Here is a 21,647-nt window from a genome sequence, read left to right as displayed (position 1 = left end):
TCCTAAACTCCAGTCATACTTGTATATGTGTATGTTTGTGTGTGTGTTTGCTTAATCCCTTCACCTTCTTCTATCCATCCCCCAACCTCTCTCCCCTTTGACAGCTCCCAGTCTGTTCTATGTACCCATGCCTCTGCTTCCATTTTGTTCATCAGATTCTACATATAACTGAGATCATGTGATATTTGTTTTTCTCTGACTGGCTTATTTCACTTAGCACTGTCATCTCCAGGTCATCTCTTAGTTTTAGAATAGAGGTTGTCAAAATAAAATCATGACCCAGTATGGTTTTTACCCTCCCATGATAAATATATTAAACTTGTGGTTGCTTCAAAATTCAGAGGTACAATCACAACCTAATACAGTGATAACCAGGAAATGACTTTTCTTTTAGCTATTAATAATCATTTTTAAGTTATAAACAGAAGAGGAAACAAAGTCTTCAAGGCTTGTTTGTTCACTAGGTTTCTCCAAAACATTTCATAAACTATTTCTCTCCACCCCCACCCGGGTGCAATATAGAAAATGGTTTGGAAAATAAAACAAGAGTTATTCTTAGTGTCTTATATGTATTTGGCTGCCAGCCCTTTGGTTTTCAAGAAATTTGCATTGCTTCTGATTCTACAGTGTCTACCTGGTATATGATCACTTCTTTTAACGAGGCATTTGCATCTTCCTTTTTCTTGCCTATCTATCATGCCTTGGTCCACAATCTTACTTTGGCTTCTTTGTGTTATTGAGCAGCCTAAACACAGAGTGGGCTTATTCATCTTCAAATTCATTGTCCATGAAAGAGCAAAATGGAACCTCAAGATAATTGGCCTGCCCAAACCGGTTTGGCTCAGTGGATAGAGCGTAGCCTGAGGACTGTAGGGGCATGTACCTTGGTTGAGGGCACATCCCCAGTAGGGGGTGTGCAGGAGGCAGCTGATTGATGTTTCCCTCTCATCAATGTTTCTAACTCTCTATCCCTCTCTCTTCCTCTGTAAAAAAAGTCAATAAAATATATATTTTTTTAAAAGACAATTGGCCTGAGGGTGGTGGTGTGGAGACCAGAAAACAATGAGATGTTGGGGGTTAAAGATAGGAAGAGACCATTTAGTATTTACAATTTCAAGTAATAGATGTGCCTCTTGTTGTTTTAAATAGTCTGATTTCTTTAATTTTAACAAGCTCTATGTGTGTTCCTTATAATTAGCTTTTCCTTATGACTCTTTCCATTTAAATGTAGCAGCATTGCTATGGTGGAGAACAAAGGAAATACCTAATTATTCAAAATTTATTACAACAACACATGTATTAGAGAAATTCATTTCAGTCCAGATTCAAGCACAGGCTTGCTTGTTATACAATTTAGCTCCTCTGAGCAGACTCTTTGTAGCTTTTGTTACAAGGCCAAGCAATTGTCCCCAAATCCTTTCTCTAGCAGAAAGAAGTGTGTGTGTGTGTGTGTGTGTGTGTGTGTGTGTGTGTGTGTGAGAGAGAGAGAGAGAGGGGGGGGGGGGAGGGAGAGAGAGAGAGAGAGATGGGTCTATTAGCATGAAAAAAGACTTATTTACTAGAGTATCTAGCAAGCCACCATTATTACTGTCATTGAAATTACTACTCAAGAGCCTAGACTTAAACTAATCAACATAAAGCTATACAGAGCAAGAGTGGGCATAGAGAATGTGGATAGATAATGACACACTGATAATACTTAATCCAAATCACATTTTTCTTGAATAAATTTGAAAGATCTTCTGCTATCACCACTACCCCCCAACCCTAGGAAGTAAACTGCCTTATATGGTGGTATAGAAGAATGGAGGGAGGGAAGAAAACAGGGAAGGAAGGAGAAAGGGAGGTAAGGAGGGAGATTGGCAGCAGGCAGGTAATAGAACTAATGAAGATGTAATATTTTGAGCACTATAATTCACATGTTTATATAATATTTTCTAATATATCATATCTTTCTTAAGTCATTTTAATTCATATCATTTTTAGAATAAGGAATATGGAAATCCAAGTGCTTAAGGTGACATGCTATTAAAGACAGTAATTAAAAATAAAGTTATCCAGTCATGTGACAAGCATTATTCAGTATTGACCATGTGCCAGGTTTTGTTATAAATAGTCTATGAGTACGCATCATTGCAGTAGTTATTGTTTTTATCCCTATTTTATAGATGAAAAAAAACACCAATCTGGATTTCCTATGATGCTCAAACTTCCATTTTGCATTGTTCTGTCATAATTTGTATGCTGAGCCCACATCCTGCAGATCAAGGATAGATCAAGAACATGGATGGTGATTGGCATAATGGACAGTGGTTAAGAGCCTGGGACCTGGTGGTGGCTAAGACCTGCATAGACATAACAAGTTCTGGGTTTCTGAGCAAATAACTCTACCCTCTTCAAGCCTCACTTTTCTCATCTGTACATTGGGGTAATTGCCATGCCTACACTGCTCCATTTGGGACGATTCAATAAAATAATGTACATAAAGCACTTAGAACAGAATCAGGCATATGTATGACTAAGAAAGGTGAGCTCCTATTTGCTCTTTATTGGGAGGAGAAATTGAAAGACATAATTTAGACAAAATAATCATTCCTCCTCATGAGTGTACACAGATTTGAGCAAAATCGTACACTGACATGTTGTCTTCTCCTTTTAAAGCATATTTAGAGGAACTATTTAGAGGAATGAGAAACCAAGGTTTTCTCATCCATTCAAGAAGTAGCCACCCAACCAATGCCTTTCCTGGACCAGCAAGTTCCTGCATGAAGGCCATCTCCACTCACCAAACATATCAAACTGGTTAAAAGTCCTTGTCTGGCATTCCATTGTGAGGCCACATATTTTCTATACAATCTCATCCCAGTTCAATTAAAGATTTTGTTTCCTGGGATTCCAAACCTTGTGTGGACTCTTATTCCCCTCTCAAAACAGCATCGCCGGAGAGGCAGAGGCCTCCCTCCTTAGCATCCCCCAGTGTCCTCCAACACAGTTCCAGCCGCCACATACTCCAGGGAGAACCTGGAACACACTGCTACCCCTCCCATATACTTGGCAATGGCAGGATGCTGATACCCCTGAGTGTGGAGACTAGAACAGGTCATATTCTGATGCTATGTTGTTAGCTGGGACAGGGTTGTGGCAGGCAGAAAGGGCAGAAGGGATGAGCTGGCACTGTTGCTGGTAATGACACTTAGCTGGTGCCTGCTGATAAATGAGAAGAGCAGATGGCACCAGTTCGTGATGGTCATCAGAGACCTGACATTTATGAGCAAAGCCTGAGTGACTGAGTTGAGATAATTGATGGGCTTTGCAAAAAAAAAAAAAATACACAAAACAAAACAAACAAACAAACAGAAAACCCATATTCAGGAATAAGTGTTTCCTGCATGCTTGTTAGCAATGTAGAGGTCTGCCATCCATCACAACTCTACCATGCTGCATAAACACATACACTCAAAAGCAGTCACCAGCAGCAACGTATACTCCATATGGAAGAAGCAGATTGCATGATGGTTTATGGGAGGCAGCATAGTCTAATGGAACCATGAGCAAGTAAGTCAAGAGGCTTCTGATTCCAAGCCTACAGCTAAGCAGATGAGCAACTGGTGTTAGGTCACTCAAACTTCCTGACCTCAGTTTGCATTGCTTTAAAAACAAACAAACAAATATGTATAAATTTCTGTCTTTGTACCTAATCCATTGCATTATGATTCTCTGGTTATGTATCCTTTTTTACTCCTATGGTCAGAATAGGGGTTTTGTTTAAATCTTGGAAATAGTTTAGGGTCTTTCACAGATCTTAGCACACACATATCCTCTATTCTTACTAAATGAAAGGAGAGGGAAGGTATTTCTCTACACAAACACACACATGCGCATGCACACTTGCGCGCGCGCGCACACACACACACACACACACACACACACACACACAGCTAACCTTTGAACAACACAAGGGTCAAGGGAGTGTTCCCCAACTCAGTTGAAAATCTGCTTATAACATTTGACTCCCCCAAAACTTAAGAACTAACAGCCTGTTATTGTCCAGCAAACTTACTGATGACATAAACAGTTGATTAACATGTATTTTATATTATATGTATTACATACTGTGTTCTTACAATAAAGTAAGCTACAGAAAAGGAAATGTTATTAAGATCAAGGGGATATGATACTTATCTGGGAATCATTTTGTAAGTTATATAAATATCTAACCATTATGCTCTACACCTGACTCTATTAAAATATTGAATGCCAATTCTAATTTAAAAATTAAAAAAAATGTTACCAAGAAAATAATAAGATAAACTATACTTAAATATTTATTGAAAAAAATCCACATATAAATTATCTGTGTGGTTCAAACTTATGCTTTTCAGGGTTTAATTGTGTGTGCCTGTGTGTGGGTGTGTCCTTGTGTGTATGTATGTATGTATGTAGATAGATAGACAGACAGACAGATGATAGATAGGTAGATATACACACACAGACACACACACACACAGACACACACAGTTGTTCTAGTAAAAAGCCTGCTCAGATTGGCCAGAGTCAGAGAGGCAGTCTATTAAAAAAAGAACTGGTGTTGCCTCTGAAATGGGGGGTAGTCTTATACAGCAAATATAGGCCTAAACCTATGTTTTACCTGTAAAATGAGGGAGTCGTCTTATACGCCGGAAAATACTGTGTGTGTGTGTGTGTGTGTGTATTAGATAAATAGGTGACATTATCCCTGAAATAGATTAAGACCTAATAGATTTCAAAAATTCAACTGATATTTACTTTATTCATTGGCATGATTCCAGTTTTAATATTTGCTTAACATTACTGGGTTATGTGATCCCTCTCTCAAGTTGAAGGATTGTCATTTCATCTCTATGTGGTTGAGACTCCCAGGGATTCCAGAATGGATCAGAATGTAACATACCTGTGGTACCAATATGTTGAAAAGTTTGATAAGAATTTCCATGCTTCCCCTCCCCACCAAATAGGGGTTGCTTGTGTAGAAAATAAAAAGTCGCCACATATTTTGGTGTACATGATTTTTATCTGTTGTCTGAAATATACCAATGAAGTTTTATCAGTAGTTACAACTCAGGTTCATTCTACTAGCTCTCAAGAAATAATATAAAAACCCTCAGTGTGGGAAAATTAAAATAGTATAAACATTGAACTTAGACATATATGTGTAGACACCTCAGTTTCATCACTGAATATGTGTCTCTTTTTTTCCCCACGGGCCTTAGTTTTCTTATCTATAAAATGCAGACACTAGTTCTACCTCACAAGATCAAAGTAAAGAGTAATGGGGACCAGGTGAATGTGATAAACCATCAGCCAGTGGGACACCAGAGTGAATGTGTAAATATTAGGAACCCAGCAGCCTGTGGGTAGTAAGGCACCAATACAAATTTATTCATTTCTATGATTATAGCAGAGAAAGAGCATAGAAATGAATCAATTTGTATTTGGTGCCTTACTACCCACAGGTACTAAATATTTTTGTCACTGTAAATATATATAAAGTGCATATGATCTTGGAAACATTGTCAGTTGATTCCTTGTACTGGATCACCACTTTCAGTCATTACTTGAGTGACTAGATATCAATTTACTTTGCTACTGAGTCTTATGGGAATCCCTTGGCTAATTCCTGCTGACCACATTGCAATGAGTGATGATCTTCAGTGCAATTAGAGTGTTGACAATTAAGAGTGAGAGCAGAAGCCCCTTCCCCCCAAGTCTTGAAATCATTTATTTCCCCCTTGTTTATTTTATTTTGCTTTTGCAATTCAAAAGGTTCAAATAACACACTGTCATGATGTGCAAATTGTGCCACATTGTCTGATCCAAAGTTCTGCTAATATGGTAAAACACAGAGCCTCAGGGACCTGAGTGATGCACTTGGTTGTTTGCCTTGATTTAATTCATCCATAAAAGTTTCGATTTTCTACCTTTTTATACCAATTCACTGCAGTTGATGGAATTGGTTTGTGCTGCCTTCTGTTTACCTCAGAAAATATTGTTATTGCTTTCATTTTATAAATCCCTGCTACATAAAACTCCAAGTATGTAAAAGAGACAAATTGCAGAAGATTGTTGGGCAGAGTATGATTACTTATTTTACAAGTGACTTTTCCTTTACCAAAAATTTACAATGGTTGCATTCTATTCAATTATGAGTTCCCTAATACTTTTTATGTTTTAGCTTATTTGTTTTGTTTTACTTTTCACAGTTTCAAAATGTATGTTTTAAGCAAATCTTAAAGAAATTTCTAAGATTTTTAAGTTGGAAGAGATATTTTTCCAATTGTCCCTAAAGATACTAAGTTACCTAGTGTGGAGGTATAAAAATTATAGCCCCCACATTCCTTTTTGCCTTTGCATTCTCTGTTCCCAATAAATTATCTTCCTCTCCAGCCACAGATCTCCCTATAATTTCCCTTCTCATTCTCAAGAACCTAATCATCCTTTAATACACAATTTAAATATCATCTCTTCTAGGATTCCTTCATAACTCCCCCGTGCTGATTTAGCCACTCTTTACCCTGAGCTTCCACAGCTTCTATGTCAAAGGCCTGACATAAGCTTGTCATTTTATAGTCAACATTATACTTTTTTCCCCCCTTGAGATGGTGCCCTCCCAGAGGGCAGAGGCCATGTCTGAAATCGTAGTTAGAAATAACACTCTCTCCCTTCCCAATGACTTGTATATTTCATACCAGTTTAACACTTGACAAAATTTTACACAAAATTTCACCAAGGTATTTCTAAGATGTATCCTAGGGACTAGTATAGAACATGTAGATCTCATTGGATATTTAGATAGTTTTCTCATGAAATTGGATGGAAAATAATTTAGAATTAGAAAACTTGAGTTATTTGCCTAGTTATTTATTTCTGTGTGCTCTTGGACAAATTTCATAACACTTCTGTGCCTCAGTTAGTACCTCCCTCTGAACATAGAGAATAGATAACCCACTTGCCTCTTTAAAATATTTTATTCTCAAACATAATCATAAAACAGAATAGGTAAAGTATATTTTAGAAAATAATATCTTACTAGCATTTACTGATATCTTAGCAGATATCCTGAGTGATATGACTCTGCACTGGAAGAGCCAGATGTGAATACAGAGGAAGCAAGCAGACACTAATTATGCTCTATTACTGAAAACCAACTTTTATAATAAAACCACAAATACAAAAAACAGCTATAAAGATTGCTTAGGTTCCAGTAAACACTTAAACTACAGTTGTGAGATTTAATTTTTTTTTTTTAAGGGAAGAAAAGGGATGGTAGACAGCGGAACAAAAAGTGATAGAAGGCTAAGAATATGCCCAAATTACATGAAATTCAGTGGATAATTACTGCTTATTCTGTGTAAAAATTGGTATGTGGTTGAATAAACCTTCAAGGAGGTCATGAGGATTGAGTTCTAGATGTGACTCTGGCAAGATCTTTAACTCTTATGACCTGAGTTTCTCCATCCTCAAATAGGTCAAGGCTATTTCTTGTTTATGCTATTTTCTCAGAAATTATAGTATTCTTAGATAATATTGGGTGTAATGTTCCATTATATAGGTATAAATACAACATACATATGTATTTATCTTATTTAATAAAAGAGTAATATGCAAATTGACCATACCTCCACTATACCACAAGCCACGCCTACCAGCCAATCAGAGCAGATATGCAAATTATCCCCAACCAAGATGGCTACAGCCACAGAGAGCAGGAGGGAGGCTTAGTTTTCTCTGGCAATGCAAGAAGCCAAGCTTTCCGCCTGCCCTAGCCAGCCTAAGCCTCCACTCAAGGGTTCAAAATTTCAAATATAGAAGGTAAACGAATCCAACAGAAATGGTGGCAGCTACAGAGCAAGCAGAAGGCTTGGCTCCACTCCAGGCTACAAAGTTTCAATTGTAGAAGGTAAATAATTTCCAGATACCAGAGCCTCCACTTGGGTCATGGGGTGGGGGGGGGGGTAGGGGGGGGGACACGTGGCTGGCCTGCAAACCACCACAGGCCCCTCTCCCAGGCTGCCACATGCCCCAAGGGAACCCCCACCCTGATCTGGGACACCCTTCAAGGCAAACCAGCTGGCCCCTATGCATGCACAGGCCTCTAACCTGTCTAATAAAAGAGTAATATGCAGATTGACCATCACTCTAACACATAAGATCAAGATAACTGCCCCCATGTGATCAAAGATCCTGCCCCCATATGGACACAAGATGGCCACCAGAAGGTGGCGAGAGGGCATTTAGGAGGGATCAGGCCTGCAAGGGAGGTCAGTTATGGGTGATCAGGCAAGCAAGGGAGGACAGTTGGGCGGCACCAGGCCTGCAAAGGAGGGCATTTGGAGGTAATCAGCCATGAAAGAGAGGGAAGTTAGGGGTGACCAGGCTGGCAGAGGAGGAAAGTTGGAGCCAAACAGGCTGGCAGGGGAGCAGTTAGACATCAATCAGGCTGGCATGGGAGTGGTTAGGGATGATCAGGCTGGCAGGCAGAAGTGATTAGGGGCAATCAGGAAGGCAGGCAGGTAGGTGAACAGTTGGGAGCCAGCAGTCCTGGATTGTGAGAGGGGTCCCATATTGGAGAGGGTGCAGGCTGGGCTGAGGGACATCACCTCTCCCCCGCTCCTTGCTTAAATTTCATGCACCGGGACCCTAGTAGAGTATATAAGCACTATGTATAATGTTTAATTATATTCATTTAAAGATTAAAAAGGTATATATTTATAAATTGAGCGTGTTAGTTTAGATTGTTTAGCTCTCTTTAAATATAAAATTGAGTTTCTCCTTCATGTTCAGGAAATAAAGAGCACAGCCCAACAGCCCTATCTTCTCAATCGTGAGCGGTGGAACACTTTGCTCTGTCTGCCCTGGTGTTAAAAACAATGTAAATGAGTTAGATCAAACTTCACCGAAATCTAAAAATTATTACCTCCATGATAGGCACAAGTTGTTTTCTTGGGCCTCACTTTTTCTATCTGCAAAATGGCGACACTTAATCACCTTGTGGAGTGGCCTGAATATAAGCAAGAAAACCAGGTAGCCCATAGGAATGTTTTATAGATGTTCACATCATTCTTGTTTCCCTTCTATAATAACTAGTGCAGGCTCCTTGCATAGAACATAACATATTAAATAACTTGTTGATTACTTTGTGGATTGAAATTTCTCACATACAATAAATACATTTCAAATCTTGGGAGGAATTTCTGCTCCAAAGTTGCAAATCCTTCCAAAATTATCTATTCACCAAAGTATGTCTCAATATAATATGGATAGAAAAGAAAATACACCCTAATTTCTCAGTAAGCTTAGAAAATTTCCTAGATTGTGTTTAAAAATTAAGGTCCCACCAAATTGAGTTTCTTGTTTATGTTCTAGGCCAATAGTTGGCAATCTCATTAGTCAACAAAGTCAAATATCTACAGTACAATGATTGAAATTTCTTTTGAGAGCCAAATTTTTTAAACTTAAACTTTTTCTAATGCCACTTCTTCAAAATAGACTCTCCCAGGCTGTGGTATTTTGTGGAAGAGCCACACTCAAGGGGTCAAAGAGCCACATGAGCCGCAGTTTGCCGACCATGGTTCTAGGCTAACTCAGAACAGACTCAGAATTGGAAACAGTTGATAGCTTCATATATCTTCTTTAGTTTCTACAAAACAGCATATTTCCCCTTGAAATTCCTTCATACAACCAACCCACTGGAACCAACTTGTACAATCCGATCATATAAGCTACTGAAACCGTGTGAAGGAAAGTAAATTGTACTTCTTCTCATTGATCTAGACCTTCATCAACTCAAAAAGCAGCTTTTTAATTTAAAATAGTAAAATATTGTAGTTTATTTTAAAGCAAACATTTTAACCATCAAAAGAAGGTTAATTCAGAGAATCATTGCTTGACCATTTATACACCAGAAAAACCAGCTGAATCACAGGGACAGAGCCCAAGGGTCAGACATGATTCCATCCCTCTGATTCCAAACACTGAGTCTGAGGATAGCATTTCCAAAGCCTGGAATTGTAGTATGAGTTATACCCTCTCTGGAAGTCACAGCAAATAGGCTTTGTATAAAGTTAGTACAACTGGATTTATTCACCCTCTTTTACTCTTGACCATCTCTGAAGTGAACTGGCTACTCCTATCACACTGGAAAAGTTTTGCTCACACATTTACTTAAGACCTGGCTTCTTTTGTACAAAACAGAGGAGAGAGCAAACCAGGTCACTCTGTTAACCATTTTAGTATGTCAAAAAATTTCTATTTATTGGAGAGGTGACAATGGCCAGTCAGTACAAATAATACATGGAGGAAATCAAAATAGGAAATAGCATACCATCTCTGAGATAAATACATTGTTGAAGGATGCTTCCACCCACTATCTCTTTTCTCCGTGTTTCATTTTTATGGAATAAGGACTCAAACCTAGTTACTCTGTTCCCACATCCGCCAACCTTTGGATGAAAAGAGGAAATACCATGCCAGCTAACAAAGGTAATACATGGCACATTATGGGACACTTATAGCATCTCTCTGACCTCACAAGAACTGGTGGCATTTCTGTGTATTAATCTCCTCCCTTTTCCTTAGATTTGTTTCTCTCTCTTTTCTTTTTCCCCTCAGTGTGTCTGAATGACTAGGTTTTTTCAAAGCATAGTTTTATTTTATATAAATTATTTTCTCTTTATCTTTCCTCCATCCTTCCAGGCCTGATTGTAACCTATTTAAATGTTTTCCCCATTACATTCTTTTAAAAAGGCCATTTTTAAAAATTTCTCATTTATTTGTATTTGTGAAGTTTTTCACTTTACCTTTTATTTCTAGGACAGATGACTAACTTTTTCTCACTTTGACATGCATGCAGCAACTGGGCATACCCAGATTTACCTATTTCTTTTCTTCTTATAGTGATTATTTTTGGGGAGGGGTATCAACTTTATGTATCTTTATCTTGCTATTTTTCTAGCCTCTTTACTTGCTGTCCACTAAAGTCACACACCCCTTTTCCCTCATTTACTGATCAACTTTCTTAACACAATGACCCATTAGTTATCAACATTTTTGGGGGTGGGTTGGGATATCTATACCAATAATGCTGGCTTAAACTCAACTTTTGAATCAAGCCTTAATGCTATTGAATTAAAAAAATGTTTTGCCCATGCTAACTCTCACATTTCTTTTGCTTTTTGGCATCCCATGGAATATTTTATATTTATATAAAAAGTTTATCTACTTATGTTTTATTGATATCCATAGCCCCAAGATGAGCAACATTTAATTAGCCTCAATCACTACTCCATACATATTTCTTCAATTAGTTGTAGTTGGCTTTTTAAGTCCCTGAAGAACCACTGACAGCATCTGTTCTTTTTTCATCAGAAACAATTTACCACTCTCCCTCCATGGCCACTTACATTCTTCATCCTTGCAGTTGTGTCTTTTAATTTAGTTCATCACAACCTTTGTGTTGTTCACCCTGCCTGGGTCCCACAGTGAACACCATTCCTTAGGCAGCTGTCACATCAAAAACTACCTTTCCCCTTGCCATTGATAGCCCACACATGCTATGTCAGGTCAAAGACAAGGCAAGGGGGACAGGAAGCTCCTAATCAAAGAAATAAACACAATAACCAGCACTGATCATTCTGCATGTGTGTCTGTGTTTGTATATATATATATATGTGTGTGTGTGTGTGTCATTGAATAGTGATAGCACTTGATATGAATCTTTTGGAAAACAGGAGCCAATTTTCTTATACCATGATTATTTCATATATATATATATTCACATATATAAATAATTCACATATATATTTTAAGACACATATATTAAGATTTTTTTTTTAAATTACCCAGCAGGAAATCAAAGGGGAAAATAACCCTCTTAAAGTTCTATATATCATCAGTGGCTGCCTCCCAATTCTCCTGACTCATCAGCATCTCTGAACAGTCTCACACTGTTAAACATCCTGCCAGATACTTGGAGGCTCACTGCTGCAGCTCGCTAGCCCCAACTGCATTATTATTATTATTATTATTATTATTATTATTATACTCTGCAGAGTTGCCTCTACAGAGGTTCCTCCTTCCCCGGCATTTGGTGTTAAAACTTACCGCTTTTACCAACTCCCCCTGCTCCCAGCATTACCACCTTGTACTCTCTGGACCCGCCTGAGGCTGTCGCGCTGCTGGGGGAGCAGCTGGCTTCGTTTTCTACCTCCATCTTACCGGAGGGACCGGAGGAGAATAAAGAAGGAAAAAGTCGCCCGTGTCAGGTGCTTGCTCAGAGATTAAGCAACTCTAAAACTGGGTCAAAAGAGAGGTTTAGGACGAGGTAAGAACCATCAGCGCGGGGCTGGCTGCTGGTCCTGTGCTCTGAGCGGGTCTCATAGCAACCACTTCAATTGCTTCCAATAAAAATCTGGCTTTTACCTCCTCCCCCCCTCCCCTCTTCCTTCGCGGTCCTTCACTCTTTCACTCTCCCGCTATTGCTCCTGTTCTCTGTGCATCTTTCTGTCTGTCTGTCTCTCGCTGTGGCTCGCTCTGTCTGTTTCGCTGTTTGTTTGTCTTTCCCCTTCCCTCCCCTGTTCCTCCGCTTCCCATCCTCACTCTTTGTCTCTGTCCTTTCTCCTTCTGCCCCCTGTGCAGTCCCAGCTGTTAGAGGCACACATGCTTGGCTCGCACCCAGGCTGGGTGGTGAGAATGGAGTGAATGGGAGACTTAGCGGAAAGATTCTGTCTTGCAGGCTGATGATTTCCGTAGTTACAGCTTCAGAGACGCTGTTTTCTAAGAAAGATGGCTGTTGCTTATCTACCGGCTTTTTATCAAGATACTCTTCCACAGTTCTTCTTTTGGGAAGAGAGTGGCTACCAATTTAGGGGAAAAACAAACCGTAACTCAGGGATTTTCAAGGACTAGTCTTTGGCGGTGTTGGAAAATAGCAGGCTAAACAGAATATTGTCCGCTCACCATGAGAGCTGCAGTTGGAACATAAGGAGGTTTTTGAAATTAGGTCATTGTCCTGTTTAGACATGGGTCATCCTTGTTTATACTCAGTTATTAGGACCAACCTAAAACCCAAGGATCCTGTCAAGCATGAAAGAGATACTTCAATACATCTTACTGGAAATTAAGGTAGCATTAAAGATCATATGTGATCATTTTTCAAATGTCTAAACTCTTACCCCTTATTTGAATTCATTAAAGCTTTATGGTGTTTGCTTTTCTGTGGAAAGCTTCTAAATTATAAACATTTAGAGTGCTTTCAATAATCCCTACTTGTCATAGTCAGACCCTGTCCTTCTAACAAGATGGTGATAATGTTCTATATATTCACCGTCTATTTTTTTTTTCTGTTGTGAAATTGGATCATGATTAGATGCAGTCCAATAGTTGGTGTACAAAGGCTCTTCTTTCTATCTAGGTTTTAAGATCCTCTAAAAAAGAAACTATATTTAATCAGCCCCTTTATAACTACAGTGTATGACCAAGTATTCTACACAGAGAAGGTGCTCACTATATTTCTGGTTGTTGGAGAGGTGTCACGTAGTCTGTCATAGCCAACAGCCCAGGCTCTGGACCCTGATTGTTCGCTTTCAAACCTGTCTCAGCCTTTTACTGGCTGTGTGACCGTGGGTAAATTACTTCACCTTTCTGTGTCTCAGTTTCTTCATCTATGGTTTATTAAAGACCGACTTTATTAACTCATAAAGTTTAATTAAAATGGTTTATTAAAGACATGCTTTATTAACTCATAAAGTTTAATGCATACACAGTACTTAAAAGTATTTTTGCAAATTGTAAGCAGCATGTAAGTGTATGATTATTTTATCACTAGTTTTTAGTTACTAGTGCTCCCAGTCTACTGTAAGCACTCACCAGAAGAGAACATGTTTTCATGTTTTTATTGGTAAGTGCCTTGAGCAATGCACCCAGTAGTCTGAGTGTGTGTGTGTGTGTGTGTGTGTGTGTGTGTGAGAGAGAGAGAGAGAGAGAGAGAGAGAGAGAGAGAGAGAGAGAGAGTGTGTGTGTTTGTGTGTGTGTGTGTGAGAGAGAGAGATCTTCCAGGTGTATAAATGTTTACTGAAGTGAAATCTTTAAGTAGCCAAGATCTTTACATGGCAGATTGATTTGCTCTCTGGAAAATGATCAAATGATTGGCATTTAGGAGGTCCAAGATAGCAGTAACACAGCAGCATGCTGAACTCTACCCCTCCCATGAGCATGCTCAAATGTACACATATGAAGGTCAATTACTCCTTAGAGACCACTGAGGGTTGAATGAACAGCTTCTGAAGAACAAACAAGAGAAGAGACTGAAGGGAGAGGGCTGGGAAGCTGAGGAACCCCAGGAGCTGTGAGAACTCTCCCTGGGAGAAGCCAGTGAGCTCCATTATTTATGTTCCCCTCTGCTTCTTTAAGGCAAATGGAAGCTCCATCCTGGGCCTCTGCCCACCTGCTAGACCACTGTGGCACTTTCCCAGCTACAGTACCTGTTGTCTTTTGCCTTTGAGTAAGAGGGAGCAAGCACAGCAATAGGATGTTACCACATGCATCTGATCTCTGGGGGAAACCACTCCAACCAAAAGGCCAGTACCTCAAGCCCCTTGAGCCCTTGGTCAGCACCAAGGGCTTCCCCAACGACATGGCACACAGGTACACAGAGGTCTGTTCTGTCCAGGACCACAACAAAAAAGAGAAAGACTATATACTCAGGAGCCAATGGAACACTCTGGAGACTGTGGGAATTCCATAGGGCAGGGGGAGCTCCATCCAGGTGCGCTGACCTGCCTGCCACAGGTTCCAAGACACATACATGGTACACACAGCTTACACAGAAACTGCTTCTACATAAGGCCACTTTCCCAAGAGTGGGAGACAAAGATGTCTTGTCTAATTCATGTACACAAACATAGAGAGTCAAACAAAATGAAGTCTGCCTTTGCTTCCTCTAATAGACCCTGATACTTGCTATCCTTTTTTGAATGTCACATTATTCCTGTTGAGTGCTCATCTCCATCCAGTGAAGGATTAGGTGTTTATTCACAGCCATTCCACTCCCTTGAGCAGGATTCAAGTCATTCTTAGAGTACAGGAGGGGAAACTAAGTTAACCAGTAATTCCTTCAAATAAACACATTCATTCTATTAAATATGGGTATGTAACTAAAATACTAAGCTACCCAGTCACTGTGAGATGTCTGTGAGGAAGAAGTTGGACTCATCCAATCACTGACAGGCAGAGCTCCTGACAACCTTATCCACAAAGTCACTCTTCTCTTCATTTGAGGATTTATATATTTATTAAAATGATTTATTTACATTCCAGTTCACCTTCCTACATAATGGTGACCCTGCCATATTCATCTTTATCTCTCCAGAGTAGAGCACAGTGCCTGGCATGTGCTAGGTGTGTAAATGAAGGAATTAATTACACCAAGCAGGTAACTGTCTATTATCACTATTAATGAAATTAACCTTGCAAAGTTTATTATTTACTACTTACTAGTACACTCTAATTAAAAGATAAATCATGGAGTGAAGAGAGCAACGTAGTTCATAACCTCTGGGTAGATGAAAGTTTGGAATGCATGTTCTCACCATGGGATGGAAGAGCACTATAAACCAGGAGATAACACCACTGCTCAGGACAAAAGCAAACTGGAGATGTCAAGGGATAAATAGGAAAGAGCTAACTTTGCAAGTGGGAGGCAGAGTTATATCTGCAGAGCACAGGCCTCTCTATCACACTGATTCCTCACAAACATGTATAGTAAAACTCACAATAGGTGGGAATACTTCTGGTTGTGGGAGGATTCAACTTTTTCCCTAAGACTGAAATAGTTGGAAAAAGAGATCTTATATATAATCTAAATACCTGGCATCCATTGAATTATTCTTTCAACATGGATTCATTCAGTAAATATGGATTGATTTGCTCATTCTCAAATTCATTCATTTAACCCTGGTAGGGTTTTTTGTTTGTTTGTTTCATTTTTTAATTTATTATTATTTGCTTTTTGTTGTTGTTGTTTTTAATGAAGAAAACCACAATATAGTCCATGAGTTCAAAGTGGTTATACCAAGGAGTGGGAGAAAGACAACTGCATATAAGGCTCTGAAATAAGTCATGATGTGGCAAGCAGTTGGACAGATAAGTGAGCAGAGCCTGATTGAAACATGGGGGAAGGAGAAACTGACTTCAAACAAGAAGACAAGATGAGATGTCAGGGAATGGGGAGTACCTGGTACAGTACTAGATTTAAAGTCAGACTTCACATTGAAGAAATTACAAGAAACAAGGCTATTCAAAGCTTAAATATTAGGTTGTTTGGCAAATTGCAAGTAATATTATTTTGGTGATGCATAAGAACATAGGAACATAGTCCAAAAGTTGTATTATAAATAAATCATAGAAAACTTTAAATTGCAGCACACAGAGTTTGGATTTCTTTGGGGTTAATTTTTTTTTACTTTATCTTTAAGCAAAGCATGATACCCAGTTTAAAGTAGAACAGCGTATAAAAAATACAGCTTCAGATTAGAGGAAAATTAAGGTCTGGCTCAAGTTATTCTTCCATTAAGCCTTTGTTATATTTTTATATTCAAATGATTTAAAACTGAGCTAAAATTTTATATGTTTATTATTACTGTGTAATCACTAATTTGACCCATAGCATTCCACAGTTTACTAAATTATTTTATTATTTCCCTTATGAACAATTGCAAACCTACTTTTGCCCCACCCTGTATATTACATAATGTCTGTATATATAATATATATGGCATCTTGCAGTTTTGTGAAATTTAGGTATACATTTTAAATGGCTTCTATTATAGCTTTGAATAATGGATTGAAAGTTCAAAATACAAGGTCATAATAACATGACATAATCACTGATTATTGGTGTACTAGAGACCCTATGCATGAAGTTCACGGAGGAGTAGACCCTCTTTCCCCTGCCCTGGCTTTTCTCCTCCAGCTGCCCTCAGGCACCTGGGACACAGGCTCGCTTCCCTTCAGCCCTGACTTCGTCAGGAAGGACATCCAGAATGGCAGCGGCTGGTCTAATTAGCATATTACCCTTTTATTAGTATAGATTCTTTGAACACTGAATATCAGAGAGTTTATTATTTTACAAAATGGGGTACTATGACCACCTAAGATACTGGAAAAACACTCAAATTTTAGAGTAAGAGAAGTTTCATTATGGATTTTATCTTTTTTGCCAACTTGTTAACTGTGTGAAATGAACAAATCTTTGCTTCTCAGAGCTGAAGATTCTCATCTGCAAAATTTAATATACTTGGGTTTGGTGAGGTTCAAATGAGATGATATAAATTCAGTGTCTGGAAACATTCATTAATGGCATAAAATTAAATATTAGAAAAGTCACTCCTTTACCAATGTCATCCAAGTAAGAGAGAAATTGTCTGAGGGTGTTGGTTATATCAGTACCATGAAAGGTGAACCCTGAGTTGAAGCAGAGATAGGCCAGTGGGAAAGGTGCATAGTTTGCACAAAAACATGAAAGTGCATTTAATTTTTTCCTATTCTTGTAAATTTTTGTAGCTATATTTTATCACATGTCTGTGACAGATCTTGACTTATGTGTGTTAGTTATATTGCTTGGTATGCCTTTCAGCTAAAAACTTTCTCTTTTTTATATTGTAAAGTTTCCCTCACTTACCTCCAGACCATCTTTCTTATCCTATTATCTTTTGCGACTGTAAATAATTTGCTTTCTTTATTTTGTTATCTTGACAGTATTTATAGATCATGTCATAGAGAGCCTCCCTTAGAGACCTCTCTTTTGTAGACTATATAAATTTAGTTCCTTATGTCTAAACTCTTCTGTCTTGCCCTTTAATCCAGGGATATATTTTGACCTTCTGAATTTTTTTGTCTCAATTTACCTCTATAGCTTGTCAGTATTACAAAAAAAATTATGCTAGAAAATTAATAGTTTGAAGTGATAGCTAGCAAAGAGCTAAAACATAGCTTCCCCAATATTCTAACTAATCTACTTATATCACTGTAGAAGATAGAGAAGCAAGTACACTGCAGACAAAGCCTAGGAACAATAAGATTAATTTGAGGGAGAAGGGAAAGATATTACTGATTTCTTCTGGACTTGGTTTGATGAAATCAACCAATCTGCCATTCCAAAAATTAACATGGTGAATTGTGAAACATACACTATCTGTACCCTTCCTCTGGCTTAGAGATTAGAGTGTATACCAAATATTAAATCAGACATGCATTATTCCACTTTGCAAATATGATATTTGAGAAGGTCAGAAGCCTGCTTTCACATTACTTTAAAAAATAATCTATTCATAATTGCAACTCATACAAAATGGCAGTATGCCAGGTACATGAGAAGTGCCTGGATAGTTAAGTATTCCAAATTAAATGGGTAATCTAAACAATACCTAGGAGGGTATGTGTTAGATATTATGAATTATTTAAGTACTTCTGTTTAGGAAACTAAGAGTGAGGACCAAGCAGTCTGGTCAAACAAAATCAGAGGATGAATAACCAGAAAGGGAGTTTCTCAGAAATACTGTCACGCAGGAAAATAAATGTTTTCATGATGACGAAGAGGAAATCAAATTCTGAAAATCTTAAAATTTTATATAGTTTGATCCAAAAGAATAGGTACATATTCTTAAAAATATGCCACAATATGTCCTTTATTAGAAAAGTATAAAACTATATAAAGAGAAGGTTCTCAGATTAAAGTACATTAGTGGAAGGTACAATGTAATAATCGTAAAGTAATGCATGGTGCTTTAGTACCAGGTACCAGAATGGGCTCATAGTGGGTCCTCACTAAATATTAGCTCCTATATGCAATCACAACATATGGAATAATCTTATATAATAAAAGCCCAATATGCTAAGTGTCCAGTTGTCCAGTTGTCTGTTCAACCAATCAAAGCATAATATGCTAATGATATATTAAGGCAGCTCAACCACTTGCTATGACCACCATGGGGCAGATAATTGACTGGTAAATCAGTTACTATTATGCGCACTGACCACTAGGGGGCAGATGCTCCAACCAGTAGGTTAGCTTGCTGCTGGGGTTCCACCCATCAGGACTGAATGAAATGGGCTAAACATACCCTGGAGCCCTCCTATGGTCCCTCCCCAGCTGGCCAACCTCCTGAGTCCCTCTGTAGCCCCAACTGTGCACCAGTGGGTTCCCTCAGCCTGGCCTGTGCCCTCTCACAATCCAGGACCCCTCGGGGAATGTCAGAGAGTTTGTTTCGGCCCAATCCCACAGCCCCCAAGGCCAAGCCATCTGGGGTGACCTGAATTCATGCATCAGGCCTCTAGTAGTAGTAGTAGTAGTAGTAAAAATAATAATAATAATAATAATAATAATAATAAGTACTATGAAAAGTGCAAAAATAAACAAAACAAAAAAAAACACCTTCTATTTCAATAATGAAGTTTGCACCCAAACTCAAAATGCTAAAATCATATTTGTTGTCCTTAAATCATAAATCAGTGGGGATAAAACTTAAGATCTTTTCCCAGGATGCAAAGAAAAAAAAGTTAATGACAGTGATGAGAGCAATGATAGAGCTAGAGAACATTGGACTTTCACCCAACTCATTTTTCTTCTTCCTATTCTCTTAGAGAGGTGGGGCCAAGTATGCTGGGCATAGTGCTGAATTTGCTGCAAAGCACCAGCAAAAACCACCTGGTAAGAAGCCAGTTGCTTTAGGAGCAAGTATGACACAAGCAGGAAATAACTTTTTTTCTTCACTTAACTACTATGTATGTTCCTTACTGAAAATATATCCCATCTAATAAAATATATCCTATCTAATATGCAAATTAACCATCATTCCATCACAAAGATGGTGGCACCCATAGCCACAAGATGGCAGCACCCAGTCCTCTCAGCCCCTCTGGAATCCCCCAGTCCCGGGGACGTGGCTGCTGAGAGTGGGCAGCGTGAGTGCCCTGGTGCTTTGTTGCCATGATGATGAGGCAAGCATTCTGTGCCCAGCCACAGATGGGTCTCTGGGCTGCGGAGATCCTCTGGGCAGTAGTCACACACACACACACACACACACACACACACACACACACACATATATATATATATATATATATATATATATATATATATATATATATATATATATATATATAACAGTAACTTGGAAACAAAATCAAAGCCAAAAAAATGATAGTCTTAGGAGGGAGTCCAGTGACTAACCAATAATATGGAAACAAAGGCATAGAAGTGAAAACAAAAGAACCCAAACCAGACATTGGGGGAGGGGAGAGGAAGTCAGGAAGCCCAGAATTGGGAGACAGAGTGAGCTCCCATGGGGCATTAAAATTGGCTGAAATGACCACCAGGATACATTTTTTAAGTTGATGAATCCATGCTTCATTAGATGCCTTCAAGTGTTACATGAGAAACAGCTCTTCCCAGGCAGGGCCAACAGTGCCTGGAGAGGATCTGATTTCTAGAAAATATAAGTTATTTATATAAAGTCAGATAATTAACTCACGTGTCAGTAGGTTTTGAACTCACATGAGAGGCCTTACTTTTTTACTGAGTGTCATTCATTAAGATGCTCATGAAATGGTCTGTTGATATAAATAAAGATGGATGGCCATCAGGAAAGCTAAAATATAAAATGGAAGTTAGCAGAGAAAGTTGCCAGGGCCTCAGCACTTGTACTATATGTGTCAGATGGGGAGCCCCTCTGTGACGGGAAGAGCTCTAAGAGCCATAGGAGCCCACTACTGCTTTAACCACTTGGATCATGTTATTTTGTGCCCACTGAGCAGAATTCTAGATTTAAATCTGCCCTTCTAGGAAGATAATCTGAATCCTGAACTTGGACAGAAAGACTTTGTTAATCACCTGGACCTCTGTCCCCATCTTGGCAACAGTCTCCCCCACATCCCAGGTTTGAACTCATTCAACTTCAGCTTCCTACTTCAGAGACTGGGGAGCTCAGGGTGAAGGAATTCAGTGGTTCACCACTGTTATTGCAAAAAGTTTCCTTTTTTTTTTTTTTTTTTTTTTTTTTTTTGGAGATGAAGTCTTTCTCCTACTATCTCCTACTTGGTTCTGCCTTCAGAAGTGAGACAGAAACAGTCTAGTCCCACTTTGATGAGAAAGCCCTTTGCAAACTTTGGCACAATTACTTTGTCTTTTATCCTTCTTTGGAGGCACAACACCACTAGTTTCCAAAACAGTTTTGTGACAGTTTTAAGACTTTTCAGTATCCTAGTCACCTCCAGGTAAAAATTCTGTTCTAAATTCTTCCTGTTGCTATAGCTTAGAAAATTCATAGTATCTATGTCTATGTCTACCCAGAAAACTAATGTAAACATGATCCTCCTTACAGTAAGACTGTAGGAAGGACTGGTTAAGTCACCTTCAATCCAATAATACCTCACATTGTTCTAAGCGCCGCCCCCCCCCCCCCAAAAAAAAAAACCACACACACACAAAAACACCTCAACTTAAGTAATTTTGGGGGTTTAATTGCTGTTTGATATGTGTATGGACACACCCTCCATTTGTTTTTACCAAAAGTGGATTTGTGCTTGGATGCAGAAATGCCTTGGTCAAATTTCTG

At 38.7% G+C, this 21,647-nt stretch overlaps 2 protein-coding genes across 2 annotated transcripts in view; both read right to left on the bottom strand.

Annotated features, from left to right (window-relative positions):
• Positions 1 to 12,494, bottom strand: part of RIT2 (Ras like without CAAX 2) — a 228,248-nt gene extending 215,754 nt beyond the window's left edge. Inside the window, exon 1 of the mRNA XM_084888395.1 lies at positions 12,139 to 12,494. Within this exon, the coding sequence (XP_084744521.1) occupies positions 12,139 to 12,247 (109 nt within the window). The 5' untranslated portion in view covers positions 12,248 to 12,494. The remainder of the gene's footprint in view (positions 1 to 12,138) is intronic.
• The window catches only part of SYT4 (synaptotagmin 4), a 705,442-nt gene that overhangs the window by 375,705 nt on the left and 308,090 nt on the right, over positions 1 to 21,647 (bottom strand). The window lies entirely within an intron of this gene.

The sequence above is a fragment of the Pipistrellus hanaki genome, assembly GCF_964339955.1.
Source record: "Pipistrellus hanaki genome assembly, chromosome: 6".
In the NCBI taxonomy this organism is placed as follows: domain Eukaryota; kingdom Metazoa; phylum Chordata; class Mammalia; order Chiroptera; family Vespertilionidae; genus Pipistrellus; species Pipistrellus hanaki.
Note: the sequence above shows the minus strand (reverse complement) of the source record. Positions and strands in the feature narration are given on the sequence as shown.